The 20,753-nt window shown below is 53.2% G+C and overlaps 2 protein-coding genes across 2 annotated transcripts in view; both read left to right on the top strand.

Moving 5' to 3' along the window:
- The first annotated feature begins 5,501 nt into the window (after positions 1-5,501).
- On the top strand, positions 5,502-11,762 carry TOR4A (torsin family 4 member A). Its single transcript, XM_058853476.1, has 2 exons — positions 5,502-5,654; positions 8,864-11,762. The coding sequence occupies exon 2, from the start codon at positions 8,903-8,905 to the stop codon at positions 10,574-10,576; it is 1,674 nt and encodes a 557-aa protein (XP_058709459.1). The 5' UTR covers positions 5,502-5,654; positions 8,864-8,902; the 3' UTR covers positions 10,577-11,762.
- A 7,609-nt stretch (positions 11,763-19,371) lies between these two features.
- The window catches only part of LOC131586530 (discoidin domain-containing receptor 2-like), a 57,358-nt gene continuing 55,976 nt past the window's right edge, over positions 19,372-20,753 (top strand). The window contains exon 1 of the mRNA XM_058853472.1: positions 19,372-19,430. The gene's annotated coding sequence lies outside the window, so the exon portion shown is untranslated. The remainder of the gene's footprint in view (positions 19,431-20,753) is intronic.

The raw sequence follows: 20,753 nt of genomic DNA, 5'->3' as shown, positions 1-20,753 counted from the left end.
TCAACTCTTTTCTTTCCTCTTGGCACCTCCCCATGCTGGAGGGGCAGGCAGGAAGCTCCCCAGTCTGCCAGGCACTGTCTGTCTTTCCTTGGGTGTCCATGTGCAGCCCCAGAAGGTTTTGGGAGGGGGCTGTTGGCTCCAGCTGCTGTCTGGGGCTCTGTGTGTGGCTAAAGCAGTGTCTTGCAGCTGGATGAGACCCTGGCCAAAACCAAGGTTGGGGGAAAACTGCAGGGTGCCCTTGTTTGGGACTCTTAAATTGTGTGGAATAATTTTATTGTGGGATGAAGAATGCTTTAGATGGATGAGATGTAGCAGTTCTTCAGGGCAAGCTGGTTATTCCTGGAGGAGATCCAGTGGATAATCCAGGCCCTGGTGGGATTGCTTTGTCCTGGCACAGATACCTGTGTGTGTCCCAGCACCACGGGGCTGCCCTTGGGGACATTGTCCTGGGGAGCTCCAGGGCTCTTGGCAGCACAGGAGGAAATTGGAGGGGATAATCCCAGAGCTCCTGGTTAAACACTGTCCCCCAGCCAGCTCTGGAGCAGTTTCAGGATTGTGTCACATCCCTGTTCCATGGTGTTCAGTGCTGCTTTCCACATGGGTTTTGCTCATCAGGAGGAATATGCTGGGAAAATCTGGCTTTGACTAAAAATATGTTTTCTGTGAAGCAACCAATGGGTTTCCACAGCCCAAGGAGTTGTTCTCCTCCTCTGCTGAGTCTTCAATCCCAGCCTGTGAGTGCTGTGGCAGCTGGAATTGAGACTAAACAGAGCCACAGGTGAGCCATGGGAGCAGCTGTGAGTGTGGCCTTCCACCCAGGTGTGTGAGACACCTGTGGAACATGGAAATCACCCCCTATTTAACACTGAACCTTGCTTTTCAGTGTCTAAAGCCCACAGATCCCTGTGGCATCCCTCCAGCAGCTGCAGGGTGCAGCAGTTCTCTCCCCTTTGGTGCTTTCCTGTGTGGATAAAGCAGATTTCTTGATTCCCTGGGGCACTTTGCTCCAGGATGGCAGGGGTGTGGCACTGGGAACCTGGTGCATCCTGTTACAAAGGTTTCCTGTACTGAAGAGAGTCTGGTGATAGCTGAATAAACCCCAGCCTGTGATTATTTTAGGTAAAGCAAAAAAACCCTCAAAGGGCAGCAAATCCACGATGGCAACAGCAGGGAAAGGATGGACATCCGTGCCTGAGTGCCCAAGAGACCTTTCCCTTTCTCCCTCTCTCCTCTCTCTACTTTTTTCCTTGTTATATTTCCTTTTTTTCATGAAAGAACATTGAGCACATGGAATGACGTGGAAGGGCTGGGGGTCAGTGGGGTCAGTGCCTGCCAGCCCAGGGTGTGCCAGCCCCATCCCTGAGTGTCCCAAGGAGTGTCCCAAGGAGTGTCTGGTTGTGCTGTGGCTGTGACAGGGCAGCAAAAAGGCTCCTTTTGATGTGGGGAGATGAAAGCAGCTGCCAGTTTGGAGCAGAGCTGGCAGCAGGGCTGTCCCCACTCACCACAGAGCCACTGCTGGGACAGCCCAGGGTGACTCAGGGCTTTGGCTGCCTCTGCTTTGCTTATGGATGCAAGAATATCGATTTATTTACGTGTTGTGCGGGTGGATTCATTGCTCTGTGGCACTTCCTCACCCCCAGTGCAGGGGCTGTGGGGCAGTGAGTGTGTCCTGTCCCCCACCCCAGCAGCATCCCCACGCTCTGGGCGCTCCCAGCCCTCCCCAAAGCCGTGGCTGTGCCTTGGAAGGGCAGGGGATGAGCATCATTCCCATCCTGACTCTTCCCTCACGCTGCCCAAGGGCTGGACCTGTGGGGTGTGAGGAGTTTGTCCATCCTGAGCTGGAGGATGAGCGATGCCACCACTGAGGGGACCTGGAGTCACCTCTCTGCCCGTGGGAGGTCCTGGTGTGGCAGAGCCAGAGCCACCAGCTGAGCTGTGGTGTGGCTGTTTCAAAGTGTTACAACAGGAAAAATTCTGGTTTAATGACTGCTTCAGCCTTCATGGAATATAGAAGCCTTAAAGTTAATTGAAACAAGCTGGAAATGTGATTTTTTTTTTGTGAACTGAGGAAGCTGGGGAGGAAAAAAAGGCTTTGTGCTGTTCCCTCTGCCACTTGCTGTGCTGTGCTTCAGGCTGGAGCTGTGTCTGCTGGCCAGGGCAGTCCCTGTCCCAGGGCTTTGCTAATCACTCCCACTCCAGAGGAAAGGAAGAAAAATGTATTTATAGCTCAGAAATGCACATAAAATTGTAGAACCATAGACTCACAGAATGGCCTGGGTTGGAAAGAACCCTAAAGCTCATCTCCTTCCACCCTTCACGGGTCAGGACACCCTCCTCGAGCCCAGGCTGCTCCAAGCCCTGTCCAGCCTGGCCTTGGACTCTTTTTTTACTCCTTGGATGCTTGGGAATGGCTCCAGTTCTTTGGGGGTGTTTTGCAGAGCCCTTGGTGATGATACAGACCTTGGGAAGGTGTTACAGTGATTTTTCTCCAACACAAGGTGATATTCATGGCCCTGGGGGATGCTGGTGGTGGGACAGGAGAGTGCTGTCTGATATTTCCCGTATTATTTCCCAAATTTCCCAGTTTTTTTCTAGATGTGCTCCTTCTGTTCTCCAAAGCTGTCCCTGCCCTCTCCCCCTGCCTGGTGCTGGGCCTGGATGGTTCCTCACAGCACAGCCAAGACCTTCCCTTTGGCAGATGAGGGGCTGAACCTGCCCAACCCATTTTTCTTAGTTTTTACCTTTTTTCCCCTGTTTTAGCGAGGTACAGATGGAGCTCAGCAGGAGCAGAAAGAAGCAGCAGATTCAACTCGGGTTTTAGGAGTGGTCATCTGACCCAGCACCCCTTGAAAACAAGGAATGAGATATAAAAATCCTGTGACACAGAGCACTCCCCTCATTTACCTTGATCTATTTATAAACTGTTTGGAAGGGTCACGATAACCCAGGCAGGATGCGGCGTCCCCGCAGGGGACATTCCCCAGCCCAGGGATAAATTGTTTGGGTTATTTAGGATGTGTTAAAGCTGCTCACAGAGCCTGGAAATTCTTGCTAAGAATGAGATTGGGAAGAGTGAGGGGTCTGGCTTGATGGCCCCAAGAATGCATCCAGGGAATTTCCACTGGATTTAGGATTCAGAAGGGTTGATGGTTCAGGGATCATCAGCAGCAATTCAGGGCACATCAACACAAGGTGGGTGATGGAAAAGGGAGAAAATCCACCCCCAGCCCAATCCAGAGCTGATGTGGCTGTGGAGCTGGGGAGTCACACTGCAAAAAGGGTAAATCCATGCTTGGAAAAAAGGCCTTTGGGTCTGGGAATGACCCTCCAAAACTTGAAGGAAAACCCTAAAGCTGTAACATAAATTGGTGCCTCCTGGTGGGTACCAAACCCAAAGTGCCCAAAGCAGTGGGTACCACCCAGAGGCTTGTACCAAAATCTCTGCTCAGGGCACCGTCCCCCCCTCCCTGGCACGTTCTCTCCCCTCTCTCTCCGTGTGGGAGAGGCTGTGTTTGTGCAGGATTTGCATCCGTGGCCGCAGGAAGGGCTGTGGCACCTCCCATCCCCATCCCGGCCCCGCACCCGTTTCCTCCCCGTGGGGCCCAGCCGGGGGAACACGGGGGGGGACAGGGCTGGTGGCCCAAATTTGCTCCCACATGGTCCCCATGCACTGCCCTGAAGCCCCCATGTGCCCCCCATGTACACCTCCCTCACCTGCAGGCATCCTCACCCCAAAAACCCCATTAAAGCATTACCTCTCTGCATGTCCCCCCAGTGTGTCCCCTCCCCACAGCTTGTCCCCAACAGTTTGGGGTGCTGGAGGTCCCCAGAGCAGGAGTGGGGGTGGCAGCTTCTTGCTTCTCTAATGTTGAATTTTTCAGAGCTTTGGGGTGGGCTCTGTGTTTTGGGGGGTTTTGGATGGTTACCATCACTCTGCTTGGGGGATGCTCCTTCTCCAAAAACCTGAATTAGTCAGAAGAGCATCTCTCTTGGTGGCTGCCCCCAAAACACCTGCCAAGCTCCTGACAATGGGATTTGTGCTTCGGGTCAGCCCTGCCCGGCTTCCCGAGCCCGAGGGCAGCTCCAGCTGGGCCTTCCTGACACAGAAATCCCCACATTTGCAAGGATTTGGTAGGCAAATCCCGCTGGCCACAGCAGAGGCACCTTCCTGGGGAGATTGCTCAGAGAATCCCCTCCCCTGAAGCTGGGGGGAATTGTGTTCATCACATCCAGGGTGGGATCTGCACAGTGATGCACCAAAACCCCTCCAATTCGGGGGGTTCCTCCTTATTTCAGGTCCTGTGCAGGTTCCAGCTGAGGGCTATAAAAACCAGGAGCTTGAAATACCAGCAAGAGCTCACTCTGGGCTTCTCTGGAGTTACCAAACGGGTTTGTTTTGGAGGAAAAAGCCTCGGCCAGGCTGTGTGAGTGCAGGTGAGAGGTGGGACTGAAGGAAAGAGGAGCTCAGGTGAGGAGGAGCCGCCTGAACTTTTGTGCTGCTGGGCCAGGAAAAGCCCGGCAGTTCCTGCTCAGAAAGGATGGAGCCGCTTTCCCCGGGCAGTTTTTGTGCCCACAGCACAACTCGGTCCCAGAAGTGGCCCTGGCTGTCCCCATGTCCCCAAGGGGCGGCAGAGCAGGAGCAGCCAGGACCTGCCCAGGATCCAAACAACCACTCCAGACTTGCTGGGTTTTTTCCAGGCTCACTATTTTTTATGGACTCACTCCTTCCCCCTCAGACTGACTCGATTTTCTCCCTGCTCCTCCTGTTGGCCAGGGGAAGCTCCCAAACACCTCCTCAGCCCAAATGAGCCCCTCCTGGCAGCTCTGACCTTTAGGGTGCCGGGTTCCCAGTGACTGAGCACTGCCAGCCCCAGGGTGGGGATGTTTTTGTCGGGGGATGAGCTCACCCTGTGTTTGTGCAGGATTTGCAAACACACACGACAGGAAGGAACTGTTGGAGAACAGCAGGAGCTGAAAGAAGTGTCAGGGTTAAATTTTTTTGGTGTCTCTTGGCTTTTTTACACGGTGAAGAGGGACCACTGAAGGTGTTTAAATGTAATTCCAAAGCGTAATTTCCCTGTCATGTATCTTAAGTATTGAATAGCCAGGGCCCATTTTAAATGCCTCTATATTCTAACTAAACTCAGTGAAATACAGTAATTATTACTCTTGGTTCAAAAGCCTACCACTTTTGCAAGGTGATGAACTTCTCTGTTCACTGAAATTTGTGATTCTGGGTAAAGCCGAGCTTTTCTTTTGCAGTACTGAAGTAACATTAAAGCAATTTTCACACATAAAACTAAACCACCCTTGGGTTTTCTTGAAGGGAGGGAAGGAGCTGCAGAATTTTAGAAACAGAATCCAGTTAATTAAAAAACCCAGAAGGTACGTGAAAAGTTTTAATGCTGCGGTTGGTTTCTGCAAACGCTCCCTGGGTTCGGGGAGTGTCCGCAGGGTGCCGGGGAGGGCTCCGGCCGGGAGGGGGACACGGACCGGCCCCAGGAGCCATCCCAAGGCACGGGGAGAAGGAAGTGCCGCCCAGGGCCACTCCTCCTCACCATTTCCTCTCTCCGGGGCTGTTTTCTGTGCGGATGAGAGCGGCGACACCGGAGCTGCCGGCCCGTCCGAGCCCGGAGGGCGAGGGGACACCGCGGGTAACTGCGCTGGCATCGGCTCCCCCGTCCTGTCCCCATCCCTTGGGGGGTCCCCAGGGCACCCCCGGCTCCTTCCAGCTCCACCCCCTCCATCCCCTCCATCCCCTCCATCCCCTCCATCCCCTCCATCCCCTCCATCCCCGGTCGCTCCTTTCCGCCTGTTTTCCAAGGATGCTCCCGCTGGTTTGGGATGCTTCGGGCTCGTCCCCTCCTCTTGCTGTCCTTCTCGTCTTGCCTTTGGGGCCTGGCAGAACCTGGGCTGCTGGGGTTTGGTGGCGAGCAGGCTGTCGGGGAGGGCTGCTGGCTGTCCCCGCTGTCACCCTGGGGATCAAAGCTCAGCTTCTTCCCGAGCGGAGCCGTGCCCGCATCCCGGGCTTCTCCTCCCAGCCCCTCACCCCTTTATCCGCACCTCCCACAGCTTCGTGCCCCTTCCCGGTGGAAATGCTCCCTTTTGGGTGGAGGGTTCGGCTCCAGCCGGGGGTGAGGGGATCAATATTTAGAATTTCCCAGCTGTTCCCTTTTCCCGGCAGCTTTGCCCATCCCAAGGGGTGCAGCCTCCCCAGCCGAGGGTGATTTTGACCAACCCCACGGTTCTCTGCTGGCCTCTCCTGCCACCAGAGCCTTTTGCTGCCTGCCTGGGGACTGTCCCCATCCTGCTGCCCTCTCCCAGGCTGCCTCCAGCTGCCCACACAGGCTCCTCTGTTGTGGAAACGTTGTTTTGGAGCAGCAGGGTGCACGAATGCAAACACTGCAAGAGCTACAGCAGGAGGGCTGGAGGCTTCCCAGGAGTGTTTCCAAGTGCGAGTTTTCCTGTGGTGTCCAGGCTCAGCACAGAACAGCAATCAGCAGTGTTTACATGAGCACTGGGATGCTGAAACCCAAATTCCTGGGTTCTTTTTTCTGTTGTTTTCACCAAATATTAAATTAAGCTGCCAAAATTGCATCACTGCAGGCTGGCACAGCCTCCTGCCCTGCCCTGACCTGACACTGAGTGGGCAGGGGCTGCTCTTAGAAACTTCCAGTCCTCTGTAAATGCCAGCAGGTATTAGGGACTGAGTCATGGCATTAATAGGCTTATTATATTCATGACTGGACAGATTCATTGCTCAGGATGGGGTTTTGTCCTTCCACCCTGCCTTGCTCGGCTCATCTGGAGGGTTGGGCATCCCACACTGCTGGGATGGATGTGCTGGTGGGCTTTTGGGAAGGAGGATTTTGAACATCTCCCAGCTGGTGAGCGCTCAGTCCTCACCATTCCCCACGGAGCTTTGGGCTCTCTGCAGGGACAGGGAGCAGGAGAGCAGGCTCTGGGCTGTGAGCAGCCAAATCACTTCGTGTTTCAGCTGCAGCAGCACCTGGCTGTGGCCTGGAAATGTCCATGGGGAGTGCTGGGGGTGTCCTGTGTTTCCCTGCCAGGAGCAGCCTCCCAGGCCTTGAGGGGAGCCTGTGACAAAGAGAGAGAGAGGGAATTTTTAGCAGATCCTGTTATGACAGGGGTGATGGTTTTAAACTGGAAGAGAGTGGCTTTAGAGTAGATATCAGGAAGTTTCTTAGAATGAGGGTGGTGAGGCCCTGGCAGGGGTTGCCAGAGTGGCTGCCCCATCCCTGGAAACATCCCAGGCCAGGTTGGTTGGGGCTTGGAGCAATCTGGGCTAGTGGAGGGTGTCCCTGTCAGTGGCAGGGGTTTGGAACAAGATGCTCTTTGAAGGTTCCATCCAGCCATAATTATTCCACAATTCTGTGATCCTTCTGTTCTCCAAAACTTCTCCTGTAAATTTCCATAGCCTCTCCCCTGGCATTTAACCAACCCCCTCTTCACCTGCAAGGGCTTGGGGCTGAGAAAGTTTCACCCTGTGTTTGTGGGGATGTTTGTCAGTGCCTGGAGGTTTTTCTCATCCCTGGCTGAGCTCTGTGGTGTCCCTGGTCTGTGTGAGCTGCAGGGGCTGTTCCCCAGTGGCTTTGGGGACAGCTTTGTCCCTCTGGGGAGCTGCAGGCACTGAGTGAGGGATGCAGGGTGGAGAAGGGGCACAGCTGTGACTGCAGTGGGGACAGCCCAGGGCTCCCAGTGCCATCCTTTGGGTGGCATCCAGCCCTCCCTCCTGCTGCCACCTCAGCCCTTCCCTGTCAGATCCCGCCTGGCTGGTTTTGCCTCTGCACACCAGACCCTGCACAGGGTCAGGAATCAGGTCAGCAATTAGCACTCGGGTTTAATTGCAGCACAGCAGTGGCAGGTCCGGCGATGCCAGCTCACGGTCCCGAAACCAACCTGCGCAGGGAGTGGGAGCAAAGGTTTGAGTTTCAGGGCAGCCAGGAGGGCTGTGGGGTGAAGCAGGGAGGCAGAGGAAACATTTCCCAGTGCCTGTGGCTCCCACCCAGCTCCTGGGCTGCCCTGGGGCTCAGTGGGTGACGGAGGCCGCTTTGCACAGGGGAAGTAAAAGCTTGTCCAGAGCGTGACTTTGTGCAGGTTGGTGGCTTCCTGCTGAGCTGGAGCGAGTTAATAACAAACTCCCAGTCCTCCCTGTCCTCTGCAGAGTCCTGGTGCTTTTGGCAAGACCCAGTGTGGATTTTTTTAAGGATGGCTGATGGAAGTGCCTCCCCATCCAGGGGCAGCTCTGGTCTCCCCTCCCTGCCAGGCACATCCATCAGCACAGCCAGGAAAATCCTCCCCGGAGGTGGCACCGCAGCAGGGATGGCAGCAAGTGACTCCCACAGCCCCAGAGGTGTCCGTGGGTGAGCCAGTGACTTCCCACAGGGTGTGTACGTGCCTGGGTGCATGTGCTGGCACAGAGGTGGGGCTCCCTGCCTTCCTTAAATTTAGCAGGTGTAGGGAAAGAGGAGAGGGTGGCTGTGGTTCACAGCATGGCTCAGTCTGTCCTGCTGTCCTGCTGTCCTGCTGTCCTGCTGTCCTCCTTCTCACAGCAGAGCCTCTGCCCTTGGCCCCAGCCAGCTCTGACCTTCCCTTCTGCATCTGAAGGCGGTGTTGGGTTTGTGTTGTAACATCAACTTGCATGAATTGACACCGAATTTCATCTGTACTTCTGCGTATCTGTCCCATCTTCCAGAAAGTTGGCTTAGGTCTGGAAGTCTCAGCCACCTGATTGCTGCAGGTTTCTGCCCATTAGAAAGGGGAATATCTGTCTAATTCCACTGTTATTTGTCACTTCCTGATGTCAGGAAGGTTGATTTTGCATCATTCCTTTTATTTTTAGAAAGAAGATGATGTGAACGGGCTGTAAGAACCAGATGAGATGGAGGAAGAGCTGCCCTGCTCTGAGGTGGATGGAAAAAGTGTCCTCAGGGATCTGGGGGTGGAGAAGAATCCCACAGGAGACACATCTGGAGCACGAGAGGTGCCCTGGGCTGAGAGCAGCACAAAAGAAGAGGCTCCTTGTGACCCAGGAATTGTCATCACCGAGGGCAGCGTGGAAGGAGAGATGCTGGGCAGCGACAGAGACGGGGAAGGGGAAATTCCCAGCACTGGCAGTGATGGGGAAGAGGAAATTCCTGATGCTGGCAGGGACAGGGAAGGGGAAATTCCCATCACCAACAGCAACGAGGAAGGGAAGATTCCCATCACTGACAGCGATGGGGAAAGGGAAATGCCCTGTGACGCAAAAGAAGAGGCGTCCTGCTCTGAGAGCGACGCAGAGGAAGTACCAGATGCTGTAATCCCCTCTGCTTCCAAGAAAATAACTTCAATTTCCTCCCCCTTACGGGCCATCGTCCGCCTGCGCCGCTGCTACAGGGGGCTGAAGAAAAGCCGTCTGCACCTGGAGCTCCCTCGGGAAAAGTCTGCAGAGTTTGTCCACACCAGGCTGCTTCAAAGGCAGCTGTCCCTGGGCAGAACTTCCCTCTACAGCCCTTCCATGGCCTTCTTTAACCAGTCTGGCTTTGAGAGCTCCCAGTACTTCACCTTTGACACGTCTGTGGAACATTACTCCGTGAAAAAGTGCAGGCGGAAAAAGAGCCAGAGGAAATCCAGGATGGTCCTGTACCCAGATAAAACAAAGAAATACCTCCCAGCAGAGGAGAAGAGCAAGGCAAAGCGCTGCCTCCTCTTGCTCATTGTCATTATTTTCTTCCAGATTCTCAATGCAATAGAGAACCTGGATGATAACCTCCAAAAATACGACCTGGATGGTTTGGAGAAAACCATGCACCGGGAAGTATTTGGGCAGAAAGCTGCTGTGGAAGGTATTGTGGAATTACTGAAAGACTACCTGGCTACCCACATCCACAACAAGCCCCTGGTGATCTCTCTGAATGGCCCAGCAGGGGTTGGGAAGAGCCACGTGGGCTGGGTGCTGGCCAAACATTTTCGCTCTGTCATGGCCAATGACTTTGTGCTGCAGTATTTTGTGATGCATCACTGCCCCAGCGGGGTGGCTCCCCTCACGTGTGAAATTGATCTGTCCAAGAAGATTTCTGACATGGTTACCAGAGCTGAAATAGAGGAAAAGACCCCGCTGTTTATTCTGGATGAGGTTGAGCTCATGTCCCCTGTCCTGCTGGACACTCTCGGCCGATTCTTTGAACCCAATCAAACCAACGAGTTCCTCAATGCCATCTACATTTTAATAAGCAACCTGGGAGGTGCTGAAATCACAAAGTTCGTTCTCCAGAATGCATCCACTGAGCTCCTGCACCAGCAAAGGGGAGCTGAGGAGCTGCTGAGCATCATCCAGCCGGTCCTGGTCGGTGTCCACCCTCTGTGGAAGGCTGCAGACATCATCCCCTTTGTGCTTCTGGAGAAGTCTCATGTCATAAACTGCTTCCTGGAGCAGATGAGGAGAGAGGGGCTCTATCCTGACCAGAAGCACATTGAAAATTTGGCAAATCAGCTCAGTTACTACACTACAGGGGACAAGCAGTACTCCAGCATGGGCTGCAAGCAGGTTGTGGCCAAAGTCAACCTCCTGTAGGGATTTACTGCAGAGACCAAGCCCTGCTCTCGGGATTTGTGAAGCTCTGTGCTCATGAGGAGCGTGTTACGTGCTCAAGGTGTCCTTTCTGAGCCTGCAATGGCTCTGCCCTGGTCCAGGCAGAGGGGTGGCAGCCTGGACAACCTGGTCCCTCTTCTCCTCCAGATCACTTTTTCCTGATGTTCTGTGAAAAAGGAAGGGCAAGGAAGCCAGAGCCACCTCCCAGTGACTGCAAGATGCTTTGTTCCTGACTTTCTCATCTGGGATTCTTGTCATTAAGGAGTTTTGAGGAGGCATCAAAAGCTGCAGGGTATAAATAGGATGGAACAATCCCTGGGTCACTGCCCCTGCAGAATTTGTCACCTCGTGTGTCTCACTGTCCCCTGGCTCACAGCTCTTTGCTCTTCTTGGTCCTGGCAGGGCTGGACCCCTGGCACTGGGACAGTTTGTGGCTTCTGTCCCCCCAAAATGTGCAGGCACCCAGAGCCCTGCCTTCCTCAGCTCCTACGTGACCACATCCTCTGGAGATGTTTTTGGACCTGTTCCTGAGCTGCTGCTCCTCTGAGCTCATCCCTGAGCTCACCTTTGGCACCTGCAGTGAGATTTCTGCCCTGCAGGTGTGTTTGGGCTCGCCTCAAAGGCTGCTGAGCTGTGCCAGATGGTGCAGAAATAACCTCTGGATTGTTCCAGGTCTGCTGGTGACACCTCATCCTCAGAGCTCCTCTGCTTTTCCCCTCTGGGGACACATCACCGTGGTCAGTCTTTGTCTAGAAAGCCCAAAGCAGCAATGGGTGGACATTGAGCAGCACACACTGGAAAAAGAGTTTGGGTGATGGGGTGGGAATCCTGGGCTTGTTCCCAGTGCTGAGAGGCCGAGAAGAAGCTCTTTGCTGTTGAGCCCCAGGTGAGATGTGGCCTGGGGGCAGCTCAGGAGGAGCACACAGCCATGTTTTGAGCAAAACTGAGCAGGTATTTATGACATTGTTTTCTCAGGTTGTGGTTTTGTACAAGATTTCTGCAGCTCGCTGTGAATTCCCAGACAAGAAACCCCGTGGATATTTGCACTGGGGGTTTCATTCACCTCTTTCTAATTATTGGTCTCCAAAGACTCTGTCACATACTCCAGCTTCCAGAGCTATTGTCAGGAATAAGCCCAAACTATCCTGAATAAAATAATTGAAAGTACCTTTCTTTCATTTGACTGAAATGTGGATTTCCTCTCAGATTTCCCTTCTGGAGCCATGTGGCTGCACTGCCATGCCTGTGCTTCCCAGTGACTCGGGTTGGGAGCAAGGCCAGAGCTTTGTGGTGCATTTTTTGCAGTGTGGGTGCAGCAGCTCCAGGTGTGCTCCAGGTAAGCCTGATCCCAAACCCACAGAGTGCAGCAGTGCCAAAAGCTGGGTGCTGCACAGCTCCTCCATCCAAGCCACCTCCTAAATTCAAGTGTCCCCAAAAACCAGCATGTGGGACCTGAGTTAAGAGAGCTTAACTTAAGCAGTGAGCTTAGCTTACTGCAAAGACATTTGGGATGCTTTTATCCTGGACAAGGAACATCTCAGGGACCAGGGTTCCCTTCCTTTCCATCTGGGAGAGGGGCAGATGTTAGTTCTGATTGTTTCAACAATCTCTTTTGTTTATAAATCCCCACCCACGGGGTGTTTGGTTGGTCCCTGGGTGCCTCCACACCAACCATTGGGAAAGGGAAGGGGAGCTGAGAGACACCCAAGGCCTGCAGGAGACAGGCTTGGGATGGAAACCATAAATTGGAGGAAAGGTCTGAGAGAAGGTGCTGCAGAGGAGGGTGGGAGTGAGCAAATGTTCCAGGTGAAGAGCTGAGAGGAAAACAAACCCGAGGGCATCACAGCACTCCCACTCCACAGGAGGGATAACACCAGGGGCCCAGAACGCCAAACATCCCATTAAAATGTATAAATAGGTGTGTTGCATGTGCAGGGAATGAAGTAATGCTGGAGCAGTGTGGAACCATATTTGGGCAGGGAGGGAGACTCGGGGCTGTGCCCCATCCCAGCATCCTGGGGAGCGCAGGGTGGGAGAGATGGAGCCAGGAGAGGTTTCAGGTGAAGCACCAGAGGAGGTTCCAGATGTGCAAAGCACGGGCAGAAAGGAGACAGCGGTGCTGGGTTCTGCCAGCCCTCCCTGGGCAGGGTGTGGAGCTGGCTGGGGGAGCCAGGTTCATGGAAGGGTTTGGGGAAGATGCTGGAAGTGAAGCAGGGGATTGAGAGAGGAGAGAGGCTGCAGAGCCTGGGCAGTGGCCAGCAGGGGATATGTGAAAGAATGTAAAGCATTAATTGCAGACAAATCCTCTGTTTTTACCTGTACCTTTGCCCCTCTCCTGCTCCTATCAAATGTACCTCCCTGTCCAAATGCTCTCACTCAAGCCAGACCCATGTGGTGTCTTTGCTGTTCTCCTGAGGAAAAAGAAAAAGGTAAAAAAAATCCAAAATCCTGCAAAAAGACATTCCCAGAATTTATGGTTTCCATTTAAACTCTCTGAGCCACCCAGCACAATTTTTGTGCAGCAGTTGCAGATGTGACTTCTCTGAAATCAGGGAATCCTGTGCTGCATTCCCACCCAGGCATCCCAAAAAGCTGCCAGGTTTTCCAAAACTGGGACTGAAGGAGTTTGTGCCCTCTCAGCTGGCAGCACCTGCTGATTTTATCCTCTGCTTTTCCTGACACACCAAACAAACTGCCCAGCTCTTCCTGAGGTGGCTCCATACCCCCCCTGTGGGATGAAGGTTCCTGAGTCACAGCCTTGCTCTGCCTTCTCTGAGAGTCTGCACATCCCTGGCTGCCGTGGGGACCTTGGGAAATCAGTTCTGAGCTTTTCCTTCGAGGATAATCCAGTCCTTGGATTGAGGGTTGTTGCTTCTCTCTCCGAGTGAAGCAGTGCCTTGGGTTTGCTCCAGCCTCTGCGATGGAATGAGCATTTCTGCCCCTCCCTGCAGATCCCTGCAGCACACACAGCACAAACAGCTCTGGATTCCTGGATTCCTGGCTGCCTCCAGCTCAGGACACGATGCTGAGCCTTGCAGAACTCTTTGGCCTGATGTGACCTGGTGTCCTCAGCTCTGTCTGTGCCGTGGCCTCCATCACTTCCAGCTGCAAAAGCCACTCCTCGGTGCTTCCTTCTGCCAAACATCCAGCACTTCCAGCTCTGGCTGCTGCTCCCGATGCAGCCACGGCTCAGTTTTTGTCTTTGGTGGTCGGTGAAATTGCACTGAAGTCTCTGGGTGAGGAAGGGTGGATGAAATTCAATTCTTTGGATCCAGCTCAACAGGTATTTTTATTTCTCCTTGCACCTGGTGGGCAGAAGATCAGCTGCTTGCAGGGCTGATTCATCTCCTCACCTGAGGAGGATCCAGTGACCTGCTTGGACAAGCTCCCCTGGGAGTTATAAATGCATCCCTGTGTTACACTGGCGTGGCAATAATGGGTAACAGGGATTGGAAATAGGAGCAGGATTTGTCCCTGCAGGTCCCCTCCCATTCCTGGGGCTCCTTCTGAGGCTGGGCTCATCCTGGCCTCCCTCCAGCAGGGAGTTGGGCAATGCTGGGGAGATGGATTAGGGGGGTGAGAGGTGGAACTTCACTGGAAACCTCGAGGTGATGAGCAGCAGGTGATGCCACTGGTGCCAGAGCTGCAGAAAACCCCTGGGTGCCTGTGAACCACAGTGGGGTGACACAGCTCAGGGGATGGGAAAAGCTGATCTGATCTGATTCCTCCTTGGACAGGATCCTGACTGAAACAAAGGGAGATGGATGTAATACCGAATCTTTGGGTTTTCACATCCACCCAGCAGCCAGGTGTGCACCTGGGGCAGTGCCTGTGGCACTTTCTCCTGGCCTGGAACCCCAGGTCTGGGAGGATGTTACTAATCCCCAGCCTGACTCACTCAGCTACTGGGGCCAGGGTGGGTCTGAGGCACCACAGGGCAGAGCAGCAGCAATCCACATGAGCTGGTTCTTAATTGTGTGCTTCTTTTAAACCTCTGAAAGCCACTGTGTGCCTTGGGTGCTGCCTGACAGCATTTCACCAGTGCAGACAGGGCTGTGGTCGCTGGGAACAACCTTTGCCACCAGAACTAAGGGATGAGCCATCCCACCCCGCTCCAGATGATCTTTAAGGCCCCTTCCAACCCAAACCATTCTTGAATTTTCTGATTCTATTGTCTGATTGTACAGTAGCCATCCAGAGATGACTGCCCAGGGTCTTTTTACAGAAATCCACCTTTCATTCCCTCCTGTTTGAGGAGGCCCACGATGACCAAAGACACACAAAGTTTGCAGCTGAATCTCCCAAGTTCATGCCAAAGACCTGAGAGAGCCGGAGCTCTTTCCAGCAGGTTTGTGGGCACTCAGCCCTTTCAGGCTCTGTTTAGTCATTATCAGGCACAAAGAATTCAAACACGAGAGTTGTTTTTTTCCTTTTCTGGGCATATCTGGGATGGAGCTTGCCAGAGCAAGTGCTGAGGTTGCTCATTTTTCTGGGGCTGAGTGCTGAGATTGCACAGGGTCAGAACAGAAACTGCAGCCTCCCATCCCCACGCCTCCAGCTCAAGGCCAGGGTTCCTGCTGGATGGGATGGGATGACAGGGGACAGCATGGCCATCCCCAGATTGTGTTCTTTACAGCAAATACATGAATTTCAATGAAGGACAAGCTCTCAAAAGCACCAAAATGTCTCGAGGCAAAGCCTTGTTGTAGGAAGCGGTAATAAAGGAGAGCAGAAGTGGGGAGGAGAAAACTTGGAATAGAAGTGGAGAAAACTTGGAGCTGTCCTTCCAGTGCTGTTAGCAGCGAGTGCCCCTGGGCAGATGGTGGGCAGATAGGGGCTGCTGGGGTACAGACATTCCAGAGTGATTTCTGAGCCAGCTGAGCTCCTCCCAGCATCACTTCACTCATCAAAGTGAGTATTTATAGCACAGGTTGGAGCAACGGGAGAAATCAAAGAGGAGCTCCCTAGAAAGATGCATAAATCACTCCAAGAGTTCAGCTCTGGGGCTCTGCATTTTTTGCTTTAATGAGAGTGAACAAAAACTCTGGTGCTATTATTAATATTTCTTAATATTATTTCAGCGATCTGCTTTTTTGCATTAAAACAATCTTTGAGGTATTTCCATAGAGTTCTCCCAGCTTTTAGAGCTACGCCTGCAACCTGCTAAGGACATGCTGTCTTACACCACAGAAAACATTTTCTCCAGCACAGATCTGCTGAAAAACAATTCAGAAAATGTGTCCAGGCCGATGTTTGCTGCCCAAGCTGTCAGGAGACCTCCAACAAAGCGGAGCAGGAAAGCCAGGAAGGTGCTGTACCCAGCCCACGTGAGAAAATACTTGCCACGGCAAGAGAAAGATCCAGTCAAGCGGTGGCTGCTCCTCTGCGCTGGCATCATCCTCATCCAGGTGTTAACTGAGGTTCCTGAGCAGGAGAGACTGGCTGGGGAGAAGCTGCTCTGTGCAGCAGCACCGCCAGGAGCTGATGGGCTGGCACAGAACCGCTCCAGAGAACGCTCAGCTATTGCAGGAATCATCTCAGCAGCTCGAGGAGCTCTCGGGAACTGCTCTGATGTGCCACGAGCAGCCCAGAGCTTTCCTCTTCCTCTGGATCATCCCAGGAATGGCTCTGAGCTGCCTGCCAGGAGCTGCCCTGAGCATCACCAGAGCAGCCTCGGGGCTCCTGTGCCCCTCCAAGGGGACACTGCCACCCTGGATGGTGACACGGGGCTGGCAGAGGACACGAGAGGCGTCGATGAAAGTCCAGCAGCAAGAGCTGGGCAGTTTTTCCTGCTGATTTGTTTGTGACTGTGATTAGAGACTGGTTTCCGCTAGCTGCAACAAAAATCTGCAGGAATGAATTCCCCTCCTGGGCTGGGTTTGTGCTGTGCTGACCTACCTGGCACTTGTGCTGTAATTTAGTGTCAGTTCCCAGCAGCTAAAACAGCTCAGCTCTCAAAGTAACCTGAGAGAAAAGCTCCAGAGCGCCGGTCTCCCGCGGTAACACTGTAAGAATAAACTGCTGAGATCAGATTTTCACAGTGTGTTTTACAATTTAGATTTTAAAATGAAGGTTTTGTAGCTGTCCTGGGGAAATGAAACTGTCCAAGCAGCAAGGACAGTGGGGTGGGAGCCATGGCATGGCCTGGACATCAACTGAGGCACTGGGAGAGTTCCATCAACCTGTGAGAGATGCTACGGCTCTGGCTGGGGAGATGGGGCAGCAGATGAGCACAGCACTGGGATATCTTCTTGGGAGAGCCCTGGGAGGTCCCTAAAACCATGGGACACGCTGAGGAAAAGGTTTGATGGAGGGGTGGGTGAACTAGAAATCACCGGTGGCCCTTCTCACACGGTTCCACCATTTATTTCTGTGTTGAGCAGGGGTTACTGGGCATGAAAGGTGGGATTGCCCCAGCTCCAGGGCACTGCAGGCGGGGGATTTTGGGGACAGTGATGGTGTGTGGGGGCTGCCCTCAGGCTGGGGCAGCTGATTGTGAAGTTCTGTAAACTTCAGGAATTACAGATATTGTTGGAAATAGACAGAACTTTTAACAGCGGCGTTGGTGTCTCTCAGAGGCGATGGGGGAGGCGAGATCTTTCCCCAAGCAGATGCAGAAGCATCACGAGAGGGCAGCAGAGACAGGAGCTGAGCAGGACACACAGCCAGGATGCACAGGGGGACCTGAATGAACCCTGGAGCCCAGGGGACATGGAAGGACACAGGGGACAAGAGTGCTCAGCCCTGGAACCCATGGGTGGCAGTCCTTGTTATAAATGAGTAGCAGATTTGATTAATAAAACAAGAAATTTATTCTATAATTAAAACACAATCATAAAAAGAAACCATCAGCAAAATCAGTTTGGTGCTGTGCTGGGTGAGCAAGAAGAAGGCTTTCCACAACACTTCTCCATCATTCTTCACAAAATGCGACTGTCCCAGGGTGCTTTTTATATCTTTTCAGGCTTTTTGGGGGTCCTTTGGAATCCACTTCTTGCAGACAAATATTCATGCTGTTTTGGGGGTATATGTTGTAATTTTGTCGGGTTTCTTGGAAATCCACTTCTTGCAGACAGATATTTATGAGTGAATATCGTTGTAATCTTATTGGACAAATATTTACGTTGGCCTTGCTGCATATCACTATAATCTCCTCAAGGAAGGTTTCCTGGATATATGCCAGGATTCATGTCAGACAAGATTATAACTTTAGTATGAATTTATTCATGCTATGTATTGAAGCATAAACTTTGAAGAATTTAAGATATTAGAAAAGCTATAAGGCCTTAATTAAAAATATTTTTTGTTAAATCTAATAAAAAAAACCTAATCCTTGTTAAATTTGATAGAGAGGCACTATTAGAATGAGGAGCTAATCATTAACCAATAACTAATTGTCTGTCAACTTTATGTTTGTTCAGCTGAGCTTGTAATGAGAAACGAGGAATCTTGTAAGGAACTTCAAGAACATAAGACAATTGCAAACCAGAACCCAACTGGAAACATGAAACTGGAACATGGCCAGGGGTTCATTTGTCACTCTGTATTGAAAAGGCAGAAAGGTCAGAATGAGGAAGAGATATATTCCTTCCTCCCTTAATGACCCCTCCTCATAAGGCGACCACCGACTCATTTCAAGGAACAAACTGCACATGCTTAATTGCTTTTTCTTAATTAGCATAGGAAGCAGGGAGTGGGTGGTAACAGGGTTATGAATATGTATTTGTATTCAATATGTCGGTAAATACAAAGTCTGTAATCTCCTGTATTCGGGGGTTGTGAATTAGGGGTGACTCTGCACATCAGCCCAGCGCTGCCAATAAACACACACTCATTAACCCTAATCGGATAAAGAGTCTTTGTCCGTTATGGTTGGAAATGATGCTGGATCAAATCCGTATTTTGGTAAATCAGTATCACAGTCCTGGTGGTTCAGTGGCACTCGGGGGACACGGAAGGACTCCGGCACACACGGAAGGACACTAACACACAGGGACACACAGAGGGACACTAACACACAGGGACACACGGAGGGACACTAACACACAGGGACACACGGAGGGATGCTAACACACAGGGACACACGGAAGGACACTAACACACAGGGACACACGGAGGGATGCTAACACACAGGGACACACGGAGGGACACTAACACACAGGGACACACGGAGGGATGCTAACACACAGGGACACACGGAAGGACACTAACACACAGGGACACACGGAGGGACGCTAACACACAGGGACACACGGAGGGACACTAACACACAGGAGGGACACACGGAGGGACACTAACACACAGGGACACACAGAGGGATGCTAACACACAGGGGGGACACACGGAGGGACACTAACACACAGGGACACACGGAGGGATGTGAACACACAGGGACACACGGAGGGATGTGAACACACAGGGACACACGGAGGGATGTGAACACACAGGGACACACGGAGGGACACTAACACACAGGGGGGACACACGGAGGGATGCTAACACACAGGCACACACGGAAGGACACTAACACACAGGCACACACGGAAGGACACTAACACACAGGGACACACGGAGGGACACTAACACACAGGCACACACGGAAGGACACTAACACACAGGCACACACGGAAGGACACTAACACACAGTCACACCCGCCCTGCCCGGCCCCAGGGCACGCTCGGGTGCCCGCCCCGCTGTCCCGTTACCGTAGCGACTCCTCCCGGCGGCCCCGGCCCGGCGCGGCCGCTTTAAGAGCGCGGGGCCCGCGGCCGCCCCCGCCCGCTCGCCCGCCGGAAGGGGCCGCGATCCGCGCCGCCACCGCCCGGCCTGCCTCAGGTAAGCTCCGGGGCCGCCCCGCCCTGCCCGGCTCCTTCCCTGCTCCCAGCCCCGCTTCCCAGCCCGGTTCCCAGCCCGGCTCCCCGCGGGACGGAGCGGGGGCAGCGCGGCCGCTGCGGTCGGAGCGCGGGGCCGCCCCCGGGGCGCCGCTCGAAGCCCGCGGAGCTCCGGCTGTGCTGAGGGTATCGCGGAGCCGGGGCTCGCTGGGTGCCCAGGGGCTCGCTGGGTGCCCGGGGGGCTCGCTGTGTGTCCCCGGAGGGTTCGCTGGGTGCCCGGGGCGGTGTCTCTCTCTCTCTCTCTCTCTCTCTCTCCCTCCCCGCGGAGCCCCCGAAGCTCCGGGAGCGCTGCCCGGGAGCGCTCGGGGCAGGGACGTGTCCGGGAGCCCCTCACGGTAAAAGCGAGTGCCGAGGCTTTGTTCGGCCTCCCCGCTCCTCCCGGGGGTGCTGGTGGGGTGCGGGTCCCCCTGCCCTGCTCCGGCCATCCCCGCCGCTGCTTTCGCTCCCGGGCCAGGTGGGAGCGAAGCCCCGGTGGAGTTTGTTCGGCTCCGGTCCCGGGGTCTGGTTCTCCCGGTTTGTTCACCCGGTCCCGGGGTCTGGTTCTTCCTCGCAGCTTTGAGAGCTGGGCGCTTGTGCTGCCTCATGGCTCGTTTGCCTGGGGTTGTTCCCATTGTGAGAAAAAAGAGATTTCTATTTTTCTTTTCCTTAAGCAGATCTCTGTGTGAAAGCTGATTTTATTGTAGCCTTTGTTGGTTTGTGCCACTGCTTGTTCCTTGATGTGTTTTCCCCATCCTTTTTTTTTTGTGTTGGATGCACTCTTCCTTTGGCTGCTCTGCCTTCTAATTACTCTTTAATGGAGAGGTAACCTGGGGAAAAGATAAAATATGAGAATCTGGGACTGTTTTGTGTCAACTTCTCTAACTGAAATGCTGTAAGCCAAAGGGGAAAGAAAAGAAAAAGTGATCAAGTGGAGCTCAGGGCTCTTTGCTTTGTTGGAGGCAGAGAGAAAAAACTTATGAGGGAATGACTGAGATTTTGTTTCACTTTACTTCTCCTCTTTTGAGGCTGAAAGATAAACAAGCATTTTGAAATGCTTTGGTTTAAAATGCCGAGCTCTTCATTTTCTCTTCAGCTGACTCCATTAAAAAAAAAAAAAATCTTTAAAAAAAATGTAGAAGCAGTTCTGCAGTTGTGGAGCCAGCAGCAGTGGTGTGTGTGGGCAGAGAGGCCTTGCTGCTCTTCCATCAGCCGTTCCTGCCTTGTCTCTGTGGACTATAAAATTAGAAAGGCTCCGATGTCCATTCAGGCTGATGTCTGGGTAATGTGG

This window comes from Poecile atricapillus, chromosome 20 (assembly GCF_030490865.1).
Source record: "Poecile atricapillus isolate bPoeAtr1 chromosome 20, bPoeAtr1.hap1, whole genome shotgun sequence".
NCBI lineage: Eukaryota > Metazoa > Chordata > Aves > Passeriformes > Paridae > Poecile > Poecile atricapillus.
Note: the sequence above shows the minus strand (reverse complement) of the source record. Positions and strands in the feature narration are given on the sequence as shown.

Excerpts from the sequence above, each read along its gene's own strand:
- TOR4A (XM_058853476.1), top strand. The coding sequence starts at position 8,903 with ATGGAGGAAGAGCTGCCCTGCTCTGAGGTGGATGGAAAAAGTGTCCTC.